Here is a 13,615-nt window from a genome sequence, read left to right as displayed (position 1 = left end):
TTTAGTTGCCGAATTTGATTAGCTATCGCAAATTATATCATAATTGCATATAACTCTATCTACATTGTTCAGTGAGTCCATACTTAAAGGCTACAGAACTAGTGAGGCCATATATAGAACCTATCTTGACATTATATGGATGTTTGTTCTCCCCTCGCATTTTACTTCGTAACCTATTATGCTACAGTAATTGTTTGATGAAAGGAACAGCACCATTGTTTCATCCATTGTTCAAGAGGAAAGCTTGAACTTCAGTAGAAAGGGTGTGCTCCCCTCACCCGGCGCCTACTGCGCAGGTCCAAATAACCTCATTCAATCCACGCCTTAGACCATCCACACGTATTAATGCATTGTACTTTTATCTCCATTACAAAAGTGTCCTGTCTCAAAGCACAAAATACCAAAGTCTAAACACCCCTGATAGAAAACTGTGCCAACAAAAACCCTTACTTTACTCATAGTCAAATATGGGATAGTAACGTAACTTGTCTGTCAGTGTACGAAACACTCCAACATCGACTGCAATTTAACGAGGAATATGTGAGTTTTGAATAAAAAGTGCAGCGAGGAAGAATAAAATGGTAATTGACGCACAAGTAGAGCCGTCACCTAATGTGGATGTGTCCCATGATAATGCCCGCACAAACGACAAGTGCAGCATAAATAGGACTGTTAAGACATTGGACATTCAGGTGATATACAAGCGCGATAATCAAATAAGATTGCAACGATCCTTGCGTGTTGTGTAACTGTTTTGTTTTGTTTTAGGGAATTCTTTGGCAATGTGGTCTGAGAGAAATCTGCATAGCTGCTCTTTGGCTTCCACTAGGTGCTTTAATATTTTGTTACGTGACAGCATCTGTATTCCAAGCAGATGATATACACGAAACACATTGTAGGGTGAGTTAATTTTTTTCTTCATCAATCAGTAAAACAAAAACATAGTGTTGCAGGTTTTAGACAAATAGCAAAGTTTTATGTCATGTTTACAGGTGACTAAAATATTTCCTAGCTCATTAACATTTCTTTCCATAAAACACCATCACGATGTTTATGAAAGCCATTAGGATAATCGCGCCAATTGGCTTTTTGTGTGAATAACCGGAAAAATGAGCGCGATCAACATAATTTTATGTATTTACTAACTGTTAAGCCTTAACAGTTAAGGAAACGCGGGAATATATCTTACGTAAGACTTATACAAAACTTATTTGCAGGAAAGTTGTTTTTATATCCTTACTATACTATAAATGCGAAAGTAACTCTGTCTGTCTGTCAGTTGCCTCTTCGCGCTTTAAACGTTGAATATGATATAGATGAAATTTGGTATGGAGTTAGTTCGAGACCTTAGGAAGGACATTAGAAGTTTGTGTCCCGGAGAACTGCATAATAGTTCCCGCGGTATATCGATAAACTATTTTTTTGCAAACGGGAGTCGCGGGGAACACATAGTAGGTAGAATTTAAAAAAATATCTATTATTTAACTTCAAATAGCCTATTGTTTCAATTATTTTATTTAACTTATTTTATTTATTTAAGTATGCGGGCCGCCAACACTGCCAACAGGGCACAACACATATCATTATTACAGTCAAAAAAGTAATTACTTATAATTTGTTTTTTATCATGGCAGTATACCTAATGAATAACGGGCATTGGGTGGGGCACGCGGTTTTTAAAAAGAAATTTATTTTTAGGATTTTGTATCTTCATAATATTTATATAGAATACGTATTTCAGGTTTACAACGTAGTGCCGTCAATAAGTGCGATTACAGGCATCAGCCCGCAGCGGTACGTGTGGAGGATATGCATTGCCTTCCACCTCGGACCAAGACTGTTAATAGGCTCCATCTACTATAACTATCATAAATTGCGCAATCTTCACATTACTGAGGATAAAGTAAGCCAATCATCTATGTAAATGAAGCCCAATGGCAATTTTTTACGTTCTCACCCCTTTCTCCCAAAACCTGCCTAATTTTAGAGTCATCGGTGTAAGTTTTTCGAAATCATTATAATCGGATCTTTTTTGCATATCATATTTTTTGAAAAGTAAGCCCGAAGTTTAAATACGTAAACAGGTTTTTTTTATCGTTCGAGTATATGTCAGATTTAAATGTTAACTTAATAGCTTTAATGTGAGAGGAAAACCTAATCAGCCAGAATTACGAAGTTTCGATCCAACTAGGCAACTTCTCAGTTAGTTGGCAAAAAATCGAGGGCGCTTATATTTAAATAATAAAGAACCGACTTAGACCAAATGCGACTGCACTGCACTTGTTGTGGAAAAACACTCCATATTAATGAATAGTCTCGCAAAACAGTGCCTTTTTTGTAGGCGATGAAAGAGTGACCAGTCATCTATACTAATATGCAGTAAATTTTCCTCGTGGTCCCTTACGGTGTACGATTTTTCCATAAATAGGAGCAGTGTATATTGGGCTAATAAAAATCTGCTTTTTATAAAATAAGGTGGCAAACGAGCAAGTAAAACGAGTTTAGGTTTATAGATGCGCTCTTTTTAGCCTGCTAAAATTATTTCATATCCAATTTCCAACAGTTTTAACGTAGGTATGCGTCAAATTAAAATGACGTAAGCTGTGATGTTCCTGTGCCCAGCAGGTCACACAGGTTAGGCAACGTTATAAAATTCCAGTTAGCCTAAAAGCAACAATTCTGGGAAAGCTACAAACCTAAATGTATAGTAGGTATCTATGGAAAATAATAGCAGTTTTTTATTCAAACTGAGTAAAGCAGGATCGTAGAATACAAACTTATGTAGTTAATTGGTAATTGTTGTTGTGTGTGTGTTGTTGTGTTGTTGTTTGCTAACTTGTTCTGGAAAAATTAAAATAAAGGTACAAAGGTGATAAAAATTATGTACGATAATTTAACCCACATTAAGGATTCTGATGACTAATACGAATACGATACAAATGTTTTGTGTGGGGATAAAATCATCTTGTGACCCATTTTTTATTCGAATTAAGTATAAGTAATATATGTATGTATGTAAACTCTTTATTGTACAAAAGAAAATTAACAAAATACAATTGACAAACTTTGAGATACTTGTACAAAGGCGGACTTATCCCTTTAAGGGATCTCTACCAGTCAACCTTTGAGTGGATGAGAGGAGAGGAGCAATACGTTAGGGTCCGACAAAGAGTGAGTTTAAGAGTTAAAATAGCGGAAGCTACTATACAGTGCTAGGTATAATACATTATATATTAGGTATAATATAATTACATGTATTAAGTATAATTAAATATAATGTTTTTCCACTTTTAGCGTATTAGTAATGTGGGTTAAATTGTAGGTATCAAAAAAAAACCAGTTACGTGTTTATACATATCAAGTTAATTTCGTTTACAGGCTCGTTTGGAAGCAACCCAACTGGGAGAAGCGTGCTACTGGCTCAACTTAGTGGAGCTGTGTGCTCTCACCGGAGTCACATACGTTTCCAATAGGGAAAATTATTGTAAGTCAACTAATTATTGATATTGTCAACATTTTAGACCTTATTCCTGTGCATGACCCTAGAACCTACAATTGCCATAATCCAAGAGATATTCATTCATTTATTTATTGGGCAATAACACAAGGCTTCATTTTATCTCTTCTTAGTTTATTATGCACCTTGAAAGGATATATTTTTATCCCAGATCACACACAACGACAAAGTTACATTTTATTTCACTCTTATTATAACTAACAAAAAAAAGAAAAAAAAAATACGCGTCGACTTTAGAACCCCCTTCTTTTTTTCGGCGGTTAAAAAGTAGGTAAGTACTTCAAAAGTAGATTTTAAAGCGATCACCAAGCGCTTTGTACAATGTATGTTGATTTCATTTTAGTTTATTTATTTGATTTCAGTTCAATCAGTAGAAGATTTTTATTTATAACAATAAAGAATATGAAAAAAATATATACTTATATGAATGACAGACTACATCAAATTACAATATGCCACCTTCTGATATGATTTAATCAATTAGATTAACTTAATACTTTAATGGAATGCGTAGGTATTTAAAATGATTCATTACTTAATTACTACAAAACAAAAAACAACTATTACAATAATTTATTGATTCAGGCATTACTTTACGGAGGTTCGTAAAAATAAACTAAGTACGCTACAGATCTACTAAGTGCAGTTTTTCAATTAGCTTCAGTAAATATCAGTAGTAAGCTATTTAGTTGAGAAAGCAAGATAAATATGAACGTATCTGACAAATAAAAAAACCGGCCAAGAGCGTGTCGGACACGCCCAAAATAGGGTTTCGTAGCCATTACGACAAATTAAGTAATGTTTTTCTAAGGATTTCGTATTTTATACGGAATCTTCCATGTTTAGTTATATTTTATATCTTAGGCTGCTATTTACTCTTAAACTACTAATAGTTCTCAAGAAAACTTAGCCGTTATAGTTTTCCTTGAAAGTTTGATATGCTTACTACCATCCTGATTTTTTTTTAATTTTCCATCCACCGGATTAGATTTTAGAGGGGGGGACGCTCGATTTTTCATGAAAATATGCACTTTAAAGTTGAATATTTCGCAAACAAATCACTGAATCGAAAAATCGTCTTAGCAAACCCCTAATGGTTTTAAAAGAAAAAAAAACGATACCCACTTTACGTCTATAGAGGTTGGATGAGAAAAAAAAACTAGTTTACATACCTATATATCCGTGCAAAATTACAGCTTTCTAGCATTGATAGTCCCTGAGCAAAGCCGCGGACGGACAGACAGACAGACATACATGGCGAAACTATAAGGGTTCCGTTTTTGCCATTTTGGCTCCGGAACCCTAAAAACGATGGAAGAACATTTTTCACTGGATCTGTGTAATTTACTTTGCTCTTCCCCTAAAATCGTGCACCACAGGCTAAATTAACTTACTAAACTTTGATAATGAACTAGTAAATAGTCGAAACTCGTGAGTAGGTATTTCATGTGGTGTTAGTACTAGGCAACAGTAATATACCTACGACATATTATGTGTAGGAGGAGGAGGTTTTATAATATGTTATAGATGTGGTCCGCGGCTTCGCCCCCGTATCTTATTTTTAGTTTGTTTCACACAAACCTTGTCCTGACGAAAACGAACACAAAAATAATAATATTCAATTTGGTGCTGTCGTTCGGAAGGTATGCGCTTACATAAATTTCGGTGATTTATTTTTATTTATATAGAATATACCTATTTAAATACTTAGAAGATAACATAAATATGCCGTACAGAGGTAGCTGCAGCTAGCTAGTGGTGCACGGTTTTAACGTATGCAGCAAGGTTAATTAAAATATGTAGTTCGCTATTAAGTAGGTACAATACATTCATTAGTAAGTGAATGTACTTTATTCAACCGTCAAAAATGACAGTTTTTTGGTTAAATCTGTTCTGGAATTAGTATCTAGGACAACATTTTCGTTTGAGCAAAATTTGTTTCAATGTTATCTAGATACCAAATGCAGTCCCGAAGGGCGCAATTATAGGGCTAACGATAATGGCAGAAGTAAGCCAAAAGGTCATCTTGCTCAAAGATGTTTGCTTTGTGTTTATTTAACCCAATACCAGCACCAGCATTAAGTTGAATGGTGTACGTAATATGCGATAATGTGGTCAATTTCCAGTAATACTCGGTCTTTATAATACAATATTATAATGGAGTTAATTTATCTACATACTAGCTTTAACCTGCTGATAACTAATAACAGATCTATCACCGATTGATTTCGTTAACTGGGTTAACTTCACTAACGAACGAAGTTAGCGAAGAAGAAGTAAACCAACAAATGTACCTGCCTTGCCTATACTTAACAGGTAGTTCAGAAAGTAGATAATATTTCTCAAACATGTTCAGAATTTTTCACTTTTCATTGCTTCGCTAACTTAAGAAATAATTCGAACTATAGTCACAGTCAGACCCGAGATACTTCGTTTATCCTTACGATTTTCCTTTATAATTTCCAGTCGTACACGAGAAGATATTCATAGTGTTCATGGTGGCAGCTCTCTTCCACATGCTATGTCGGGCGCGTGTCGGCTGTATCGCCAGTGACGCGGTAGAACCAGTGCGGACCAACAAACTGGTGTGGATACTGTTCTACGTGTCCATAGCGGCCACTGTGGGGTTGGTCGTGTTTTTCCTGCGGCATAGGCTACTGTGCCGGCCTTTAGGTATGTATATTACAAATTATAGGCGTGCGTTGAGTCAATTCGAGGGTAGGCAGCGCTTTGAACTGCCTACCGTGCTGGGGGAGCTGGCGGCAGGAGGTAGCGCTGCCTACCCTGGAATCATCGACATTTATGTATAGATAGACTGCATGTTTCTTACATCAAACCGGCGCACAAAATTTGTTCACAGTGCGGATTTGTGAACCTATCACTATAGTTTGTTGACGTCCGTGACAGAGGTTGTGTCAAAGTACATAGGTAAATGGATGATTGATGCGTCGCGAGTTTTGTAAAGTTTTGTTCCAAACAGCCAGTCTAGTGCCGTAATGGTGATTTTCCACCGGCGAGGCGAGACGAGACGAGGCGAGAAGAGAATGGAAATTTGTATGCATTCTCGCGCGCCCGCCGCGAGCCGCCGCGGGCCGCCGCGGTTGCCGCCATACAAAGTGGTCAAATCCTTGAAAATAAAACGATAAACTGTTGACAAAATATAAGTAAAGTCACCTGCATTACTCGTAATATCTGCCACAGCGGAACGTGCAAAAATATCTCGCACGTCCTACCACCACTAGAAATAGAGTCGTATCAGATATGCTGTTGACTGTACATACACGTCTCCTGAGGCTCCCTTTGCATTTGTTTTTTAAATTTTCCTCCTCTTCTTTATTTAGTTTTCATTTGTCAAAATCAGTTAGACTTGTTTATATTGTAGAGTCGTGTACATATATTTGAGCGCATGTCGTTTAATGTATGTAAAGTCGAGTTTTATCTAAGGCTTACTGTTAGAATATTGAATAGGTCCAAAACGGCTATTTAATCACGCATGGGTAATTATTTATTTTAGCTTACTTTTGCAGTATGTGATTCAATGAATGGATTGATAAAAGGATTACTTACCTATGTCATTTTATAATTATTCTTATCTTATTACGATATGGGAGATTATCGTCTCGTAAAATTTACCACCTGTAAAGAAAGCGATAACTTGTTGATTTGCTAATATTTATTTATTTTAAGAACACATACAGTCATATATTAATGAATATACAAGTAAACCAAAAACAATATACTTAAAGACCTCGAGGTTCATAAATATTCATAGGTACTATATAAAAGGAATATGATAATGTAAAAATAATAAATAAGGTAACTCGGGAACTACTTGCTCAGTTTTTCATAGGCCATGCTATCTTAGGGTACCGTCTTTTTTTTTATTTAGAAACAAACAGTCTTACACAAATATTATTATTATTCGACGAAATATTGTTTTATTTCCCAACTTTGAATTTTCTTCAAAACCAAAAAATTGTCTCAGTGTTTTTCCTTATGGCTTTATTTAATATTTCACCGAAAAAACAGAGACCCGGTCTTAGTCCTTAATCATTGTCTTCTCCTTTCAGCGTTCACCTGGTTCTCAGTTTGCGAGTACATCCTAGCAACAGCCAACATGGCGTTCCACGCGATCGTGGTGCGAGATCTCCCTCTCCACGAGGTACACGTTGTATCCCCCCCACATCTGAAGACTAATTAAAAGGGCTGAATACGTACCGTGAATAAATATCTAGTGCTATCGGGTTTACGTATTTAGTTACGTAAGTATTGTGCCCAAATATGAAGAATGTATGCAATCCTGTTTGTTGATCCGGGTAATTTTGGTGGCTTAAGCGACTAAACGAAGATACCGCTCTTTAGGTAGACTGATATAAATGTTAAATTGACCATATAAGTTGTAAAAATAAAGTCAACAGCTGCTCTCGTGTGTACCTACTTAGTCTTAAAAAATGCCGGTGCGCAGAAGACTAAAGATAATGCAGTGCAGACACTGGTTAAAATGATGACTGATAAGTCGATAAACTTCGAAGTTGCGATTGCAGCGTCTTTAAAAATGTCTTGTATGAAGGTATTTAATAGGTCAGGTGTGGTAAAAGTAGAGTCAATCCAAGATAGACCATAAAAATACTTTGAGTTAGCAAAATGTTTTGTTTTTAAATGTTAACGAATGAAGACGTTCCGAATTCTTTTATACTTAAAATAATAAGATATCTAGCTAAATTATAATGAAGATCCTAAGTTTACGTTTCAATCCAAATATTACTTTACACAACTGACCTTGGATTTCTGTAAAAGTTTGAATCTCCCACCAGTAGCGTAGCTAAATAGGTAACCAAAGGCCTTGGGGCAAAAAATAAACTAGGGTCCCAACTAAACTATTTAAAATCGTTTGTTCCGTATTCGTCGTGTTCCGAATTCGACTTACTTCCGATTTCTCATTTATAGTTAGTAAGTCAGTCTGAAGGGCCCCCTGAGCTATGGGGGCCCCAGGGCACTCCCCGTCTAGCCCTCCGGTAGCTACGCCACTGTCTCCCACGTGGTTGGTATAGACACCTTTCGTTGGCATGTGAAAATTAACTTTTAAAAGAACGAGTCAATTTCGTCGAGTTAGCATTAGGGGACACATTAGGAATTTAGGATTAAGAAGAAGTTGCAGCAACAGTTCACCTTATCTCCTGACTTTCTTCTACTGCTAGGAATAATAAATCCTGCAAGCACCTGCCATTTTCAAAGGCGCTGATAAGCGTTCAAGAGGATTAAGCACTAGTACTTACAATCGCAGTTTTGACAATACCCTCAAAAATATATGACAACTGCGTGCTAGGTGCAGTAAAATACAAAATATTACCTATCTAGGTCTCAACAGAAATCATCAACGCTTTACCTACCATAAAATAAATTCTATGGACAATTAATGAACACTGCAGGTGATTTATCTGGTATCCTGCTTTTTCGCATAATTATTGTTTGCAAAGCGAATAAACGGCACATGTCGTTGGCCGTCTGTCAGTCACCACTATTTGATTAGGGACGATTTGAAGGTAGGTATAAAAGTGAAACTGATATCAAAAAGTGTGTTTCCGGGCAGAAACCATGACAATTGAAACAAGCAAGCAAGCAATTTGGCGAAAAGAAAGGACCCATGACACAACTGTACGTACATAGTACATACTAACACACCCGGACAATCGTCCCTTTTATAATGCTAAGATCACCTCAATGTAAGGTATATCTAAGCGAAAATCGCAGAAGTCCAAATCAAATTAATCTTACAAAACACTAGTAAAGGGAAAAGGCAAAGGAGAGTGAGTAACGGGTGATTTTATTATTATTTAATGACTCATAGAAATACGATGAATTACAAACTTATTTTTGCTAACGGTACATTGTTTAGTACGGAACCCTCAGCCCTCAGTGTGCAAGTCTTGCTTACTGTAAAAACGGACACATCTCCGGAGTTCTCCCACCTTGTCGTATTCAGTTCAGGCAATATCGCCTTGTTGTGGATGCTTTGACGTTTGGTTCAACATTTTGTAACTAAAAAAAATACCTACACCTTTGATAGAAAATTAGAAAATTAATTAATTATTATGTATAAGTACCTAACCTAGAACTTAATGAGTCTCGCCAAAACTATAAGTATTTATTTATTACTCGTACCCAAGTCGTACCAACGTGATAAAGTAAACACCGTGTAAGACGTTCTATAGTGTAGTAGAATGTTGACATATAAATTAATTCTAGTCTTTAGCTAAGTTAGGTTATTCATTTTTAGATAAGGACTAGTCAGCAGCGAAATTAATTTTTACTTTACATGCTCGTTACAAAAAAAGTAAATATTATGTAAACTTTCATAGGGCTAAATAGATAATGACGTATGAAAAGTAGGTTATAAACCGAATTATAGATACAGGCCCTATACTAAGAAGAGCAAATTCGAACTTCGTATTTTGCCATCCCGCTGACACTAATATTTTTTACTACGAGAGTGAGAGGGACGGTACGATACGAACTTGGATTTTCGAATTTCGTAGTAGCCCCCCAGCAACCTCAAGCCACCGAAGTTGAATTTACTTAAAGCTTAAATTTAATATACTCAGATATACTCAGCGGCACAAAATTTGGCCCACTCTTCATACAAAACCTTACCCTTTACCTTTTTGTTTTTTCTTTTTGTACAATAAAGAGTATAAAAAAAACCTATTCCGCATACATTTGAGGGCCAGATTTTTTGCCGCTCAGTAAAACTTACAAAAATAGTCGTACGTTTTTCTAAGTCTGTAATTCTACTGATACTTACCTAACTTAAAACACAATTTGTGCTTCGCCGTTTTTAGAGGAAAATCAAAACTAAATAACATACAATATCGCTAAGACATTTTGGCAGGAAAAAAGAGATTTTAAAAAACCTATAGTTACTTTAAAGTACAATTCAATTCGAATATTTTATTTCAGACAATTATTATTAGATTTTTTTTTCTTTCTTTAAGTATATTGTTATGACTAATTTTGTAATTTAATTTAATGTATAGTTTATTTTAATTTCTTAAGTGTATTAATTAATTTATTTTTTGTGTTTTTTTTTATTGTTTTTGTTTTATCGTTGATGTCATTTTTTTGTAACTTTTAAAGTAAGTATGTATTATGTTATGTTGTATTAATAAAACTTCTTTTTTCAAACATTGTCCATAAAATGGTTAGCATTACATTAGAAACATTAATTCTATAAAGTAGTGGTTAGTACAGATCAAAAAAGACATATTAGGTACAATACACAATTAAAGTATAGTGTACTTATTCGATTCCACTTTCGATTCTGAATAAAATAATTTCAAGTTTTCAGTTTTATTTTAACACTTGTATAAAAGTATCTACATATAGGTACCTACGGGTAGCCCTGGGGTAGAGCGCGTGGAAAGGACCCTGGTGACTTGACTTGGAGACGAGCTCTCCACTAGGAGAGCTCGTAAAGCAAATCTATGATATGATGGCTATTTTGAGAGAGACGTTAAAAGTACCAAAATACAACCCCCTCTACCCCGATCAAAGGTTAGCGTAGCGCCGGCGTCGGTTATGTAACATGACCTTCCTCCATTAGCGAAGTCGCTTATCTAATGTGACTCATACTTACATAACACGTACTGGAGTCGTACTTACAATAAATTTGAAAAAAATTGCGAAGGCTAAAAAGTATTGATTACAGAGACGACTCTGTCTCTGTGCTTTATCTGATAAATTTATAAGAAAACGGAAATCCTGAAATATTTCTCTCATACAGTCAACCACTTAAACGCGAGGACAAAATTGTGTAATATCTTAATAGCTCGTTGCTGATACTTTTTTTTTAATCGACTGGATGGAAAACGAGCACGTCAGGTCTCCTGATGGTACCACAAACTGAAAGATGCATTAAATAGAACCAGTTATCAGTTATTTTTGATTTCCATTAACTTTAATAGAATAACAACAGGTCAAGTAAAGTTTCTTTCTCCAAGGCACTAGTGGCCTAACTCATATATAACATACTCGTAACTACTGTAGTTACAGTAGATCAAACAGTTTCAAGTTTCTCTTAATTTACTTATGACTTTTTAAAGCAAGTAACTAAAGAGTATTTAATTCACATTATATTTAGCAAAAAAGGTAAAAAAAAATGTTTTTGGTGTCTCGATTTGGTCAAAAAGTTAATTGGGTACTTGTTAGTTTCTATCAATGAAGTGAGCTGACAGTTGAAGTGAACGAAAATCAAGAAAAAACACTATATACGAGTATATCTACAGTTCCTGCACTCAAATAGTTTAACGGCCGTCCGTCATTTCTATACATAAAATACAGTGTAGTTTATGGAACAAAATGTACAAAATCGAACTTATTCTCTAAAGGGATTTCTTCCAATTTAGTCGTCTCGTTTCGACGTGAGCGCTGAAATGAGACCGCTGTATGTTTATTGTGCCAGTTGCCCATTCAAACTATTTGAGCGGACGAACTTTAGTAAAGTAGGTAAAGTAGCGCCTGATCCAACCAGTTGTTTGAAAGCGATGCATGTTTACAGCCATAATTATATATTTAAACTAGCTGTTTTCTGTATTTTCTTCCATAAAAACCTTCTCCTGACAGTAATGGACACAACAAAAAAATAATTAGCGAAATCGGACCAGTCGTTCGAACGGTTCATTTTTATTTATATAGATAGATATAAAGCATAATCTAATATTCCCAACTAACAATGATCTACGAAGAAGGCTTTTATATTGTATAGGCTACTTTGCCTCAATTACATTGATAATGCATAATAATAGAGAAACCGTTATCTCCAATTCTTCAAATACTCAATCTATTGTAAAGAAAATTTTATTGAATACTTATTAAATAAAACGGACCAAATTTAAAATCGTGAAACAAACGGTGAATGATTGATTAAGTACTTGCGTGAAGTTAATCAAATAAATACATATCCAAAATGAACGTAATAATTGTCAGTAAACTTTTGTTTTTAAGTCTTAGCATGAGTTGCATTTTTATTTAACGATATCATACGTAGTCAAACCAGCCGTCATATCAAAGGGATCTGAGGCCTTATTTTCTAAAGCACTCGGAATCACCGCAACTATTCGCCACTTCATTCTGTTACATGGTGTAGGATGAGGATAGAAAGAGATGGTGAATGCGATCTCGGGCACCCGCGTTAGACAATATGGCCTCTGGCACACATAGTAATATAATATAATATGTACACAGATTTGACATTGGCTAAGGTATAATAGTAACTTGGTGCAACTCACGCTTAGAAGTTGTACATATTATCAGCGTCAAAAGTAGCTGATCGATCAGGGTGCGCATTTTTTCACATAACATTTTAAGTCCTATTATCGGAAGTCCGAAAATGTTTCTCATTATTTTACATCATAACGATCACTCTTCACAATTATTTTTTAATACTAACGATCAAAACTCATAATTATCGAAATTCATAATATCACTAATCATACACCTTGTTCCATACATAATCATTGGTTTTCATATATTTCTTAATCATAAGTGTATTTATCCGCATTATTGGCGCGAGGAGGAGTGTTAGGTAGAACTGTGACCTTACAGCGCGCGAGCCGAGCGAGCGAAGCGAGCGTGCCTCGTTAGCGGACGGCGAAGCGCCAGGACCGAACATATTTTTGAACTAATACTAATATAATATAAATAATTAACGAAAGAAGTAAATCTTATTTTGAATAGGTAGTTACCGTTATGAAAAACAATATTATGAGTTCAAATTATTAATAAGAATATTATGATATGTCTATTTTGAAGGAAAATTTTCTGAAAAACAACGTTATTGGTTGAGATGTGTTCTTAGTAATGACATTATGAGTAAAAAAAATATGAACACTGTCTGTTATGAGTTATGAGTTAGTAATAAAAAAATATGAACAGAAAAAGTATGATGAAAAAAATTATGAAGAGTGATTATTATGAACACAAATGGGTAGTAAAATAAAAAATAGGAATAAGAATTTTATGAGAGTCAATATGGACCCGATCGATCACTTTCGTACTAAGTATGTCACATTACACATTTTATAAATGTTGTAAAGCGTTACC

The 13,615-nt window shown here is 35.1% G+C and overlaps 1 protein-coding gene across 1 annotated transcript; it reads left to right on the top strand.

Moving 5' to 3' along the window:
- The first annotated feature begins 318 nt into the window (after positions 1–318).
- LOC141445271 (post-GPI attachment to proteins factor 2-like) lies at positions 319–13,005 on the top strand. Its single transcript, XM_074111066.1, has 6 exons — positions 319–692; positions 769–900; positions 1,742–1,903; positions 3,379–3,484; positions 5,984–6,190; positions 7,588–13,005. The coding sequence occupies exons 1-6, from the start codon at positions 579–581 to the stop codon at positions 7,716–7,718; spliced, it is 852 nt and encodes a 283-aa protein (XP_073967167.1). The 5' UTR covers positions 319–578; the 3' UTR covers positions 7,719–13,005.
- The last annotated feature ends 610 nt before the right edge of the window (positions 13,006–13,615 follow it).

The sequence above is a fragment of the Choristoneura fumiferana genome, chromosome 2, assembly GCF_025370935.1.
Source record: "Choristoneura fumiferana chromosome 2, NRCan_CFum_1, whole genome shotgun sequence".
Taxonomy (NCBI): Eukaryota; Metazoa; Arthropoda; class Insecta; order Lepidoptera; family Tortricidae; genus Choristoneura; species Choristoneura fumiferana.
This window is presented reverse-complemented; position numbering and strand designations above follow the sequence as displayed.

What these genes read in the sequence shown, in the direction of transcription:
- LOC141445271 (XM_074111066.1), top strand. Translation starts at nt 579, where the DNA reads ATGGTAATTGACGCACAAGTAGAGCCGTCACCTAATGTGGATGTGTCC. An exon ending in TTAAGACATTGGACATTCAG is followed by an intron (nt 693 to 768) that starts GTGATATACAAG and finishes GTTTTGTTTTAG; the next exon opens with GGAATTCTTTGGCAATGTGG. An exon ending in TACACGAAACACATTGTAGG is followed by an intron (nt 901 to 1,741) that starts GTGAGTTAATTT and finishes TACGTATTTCAG; the next exon opens with GTTTACAACGTAGTGCCGTC.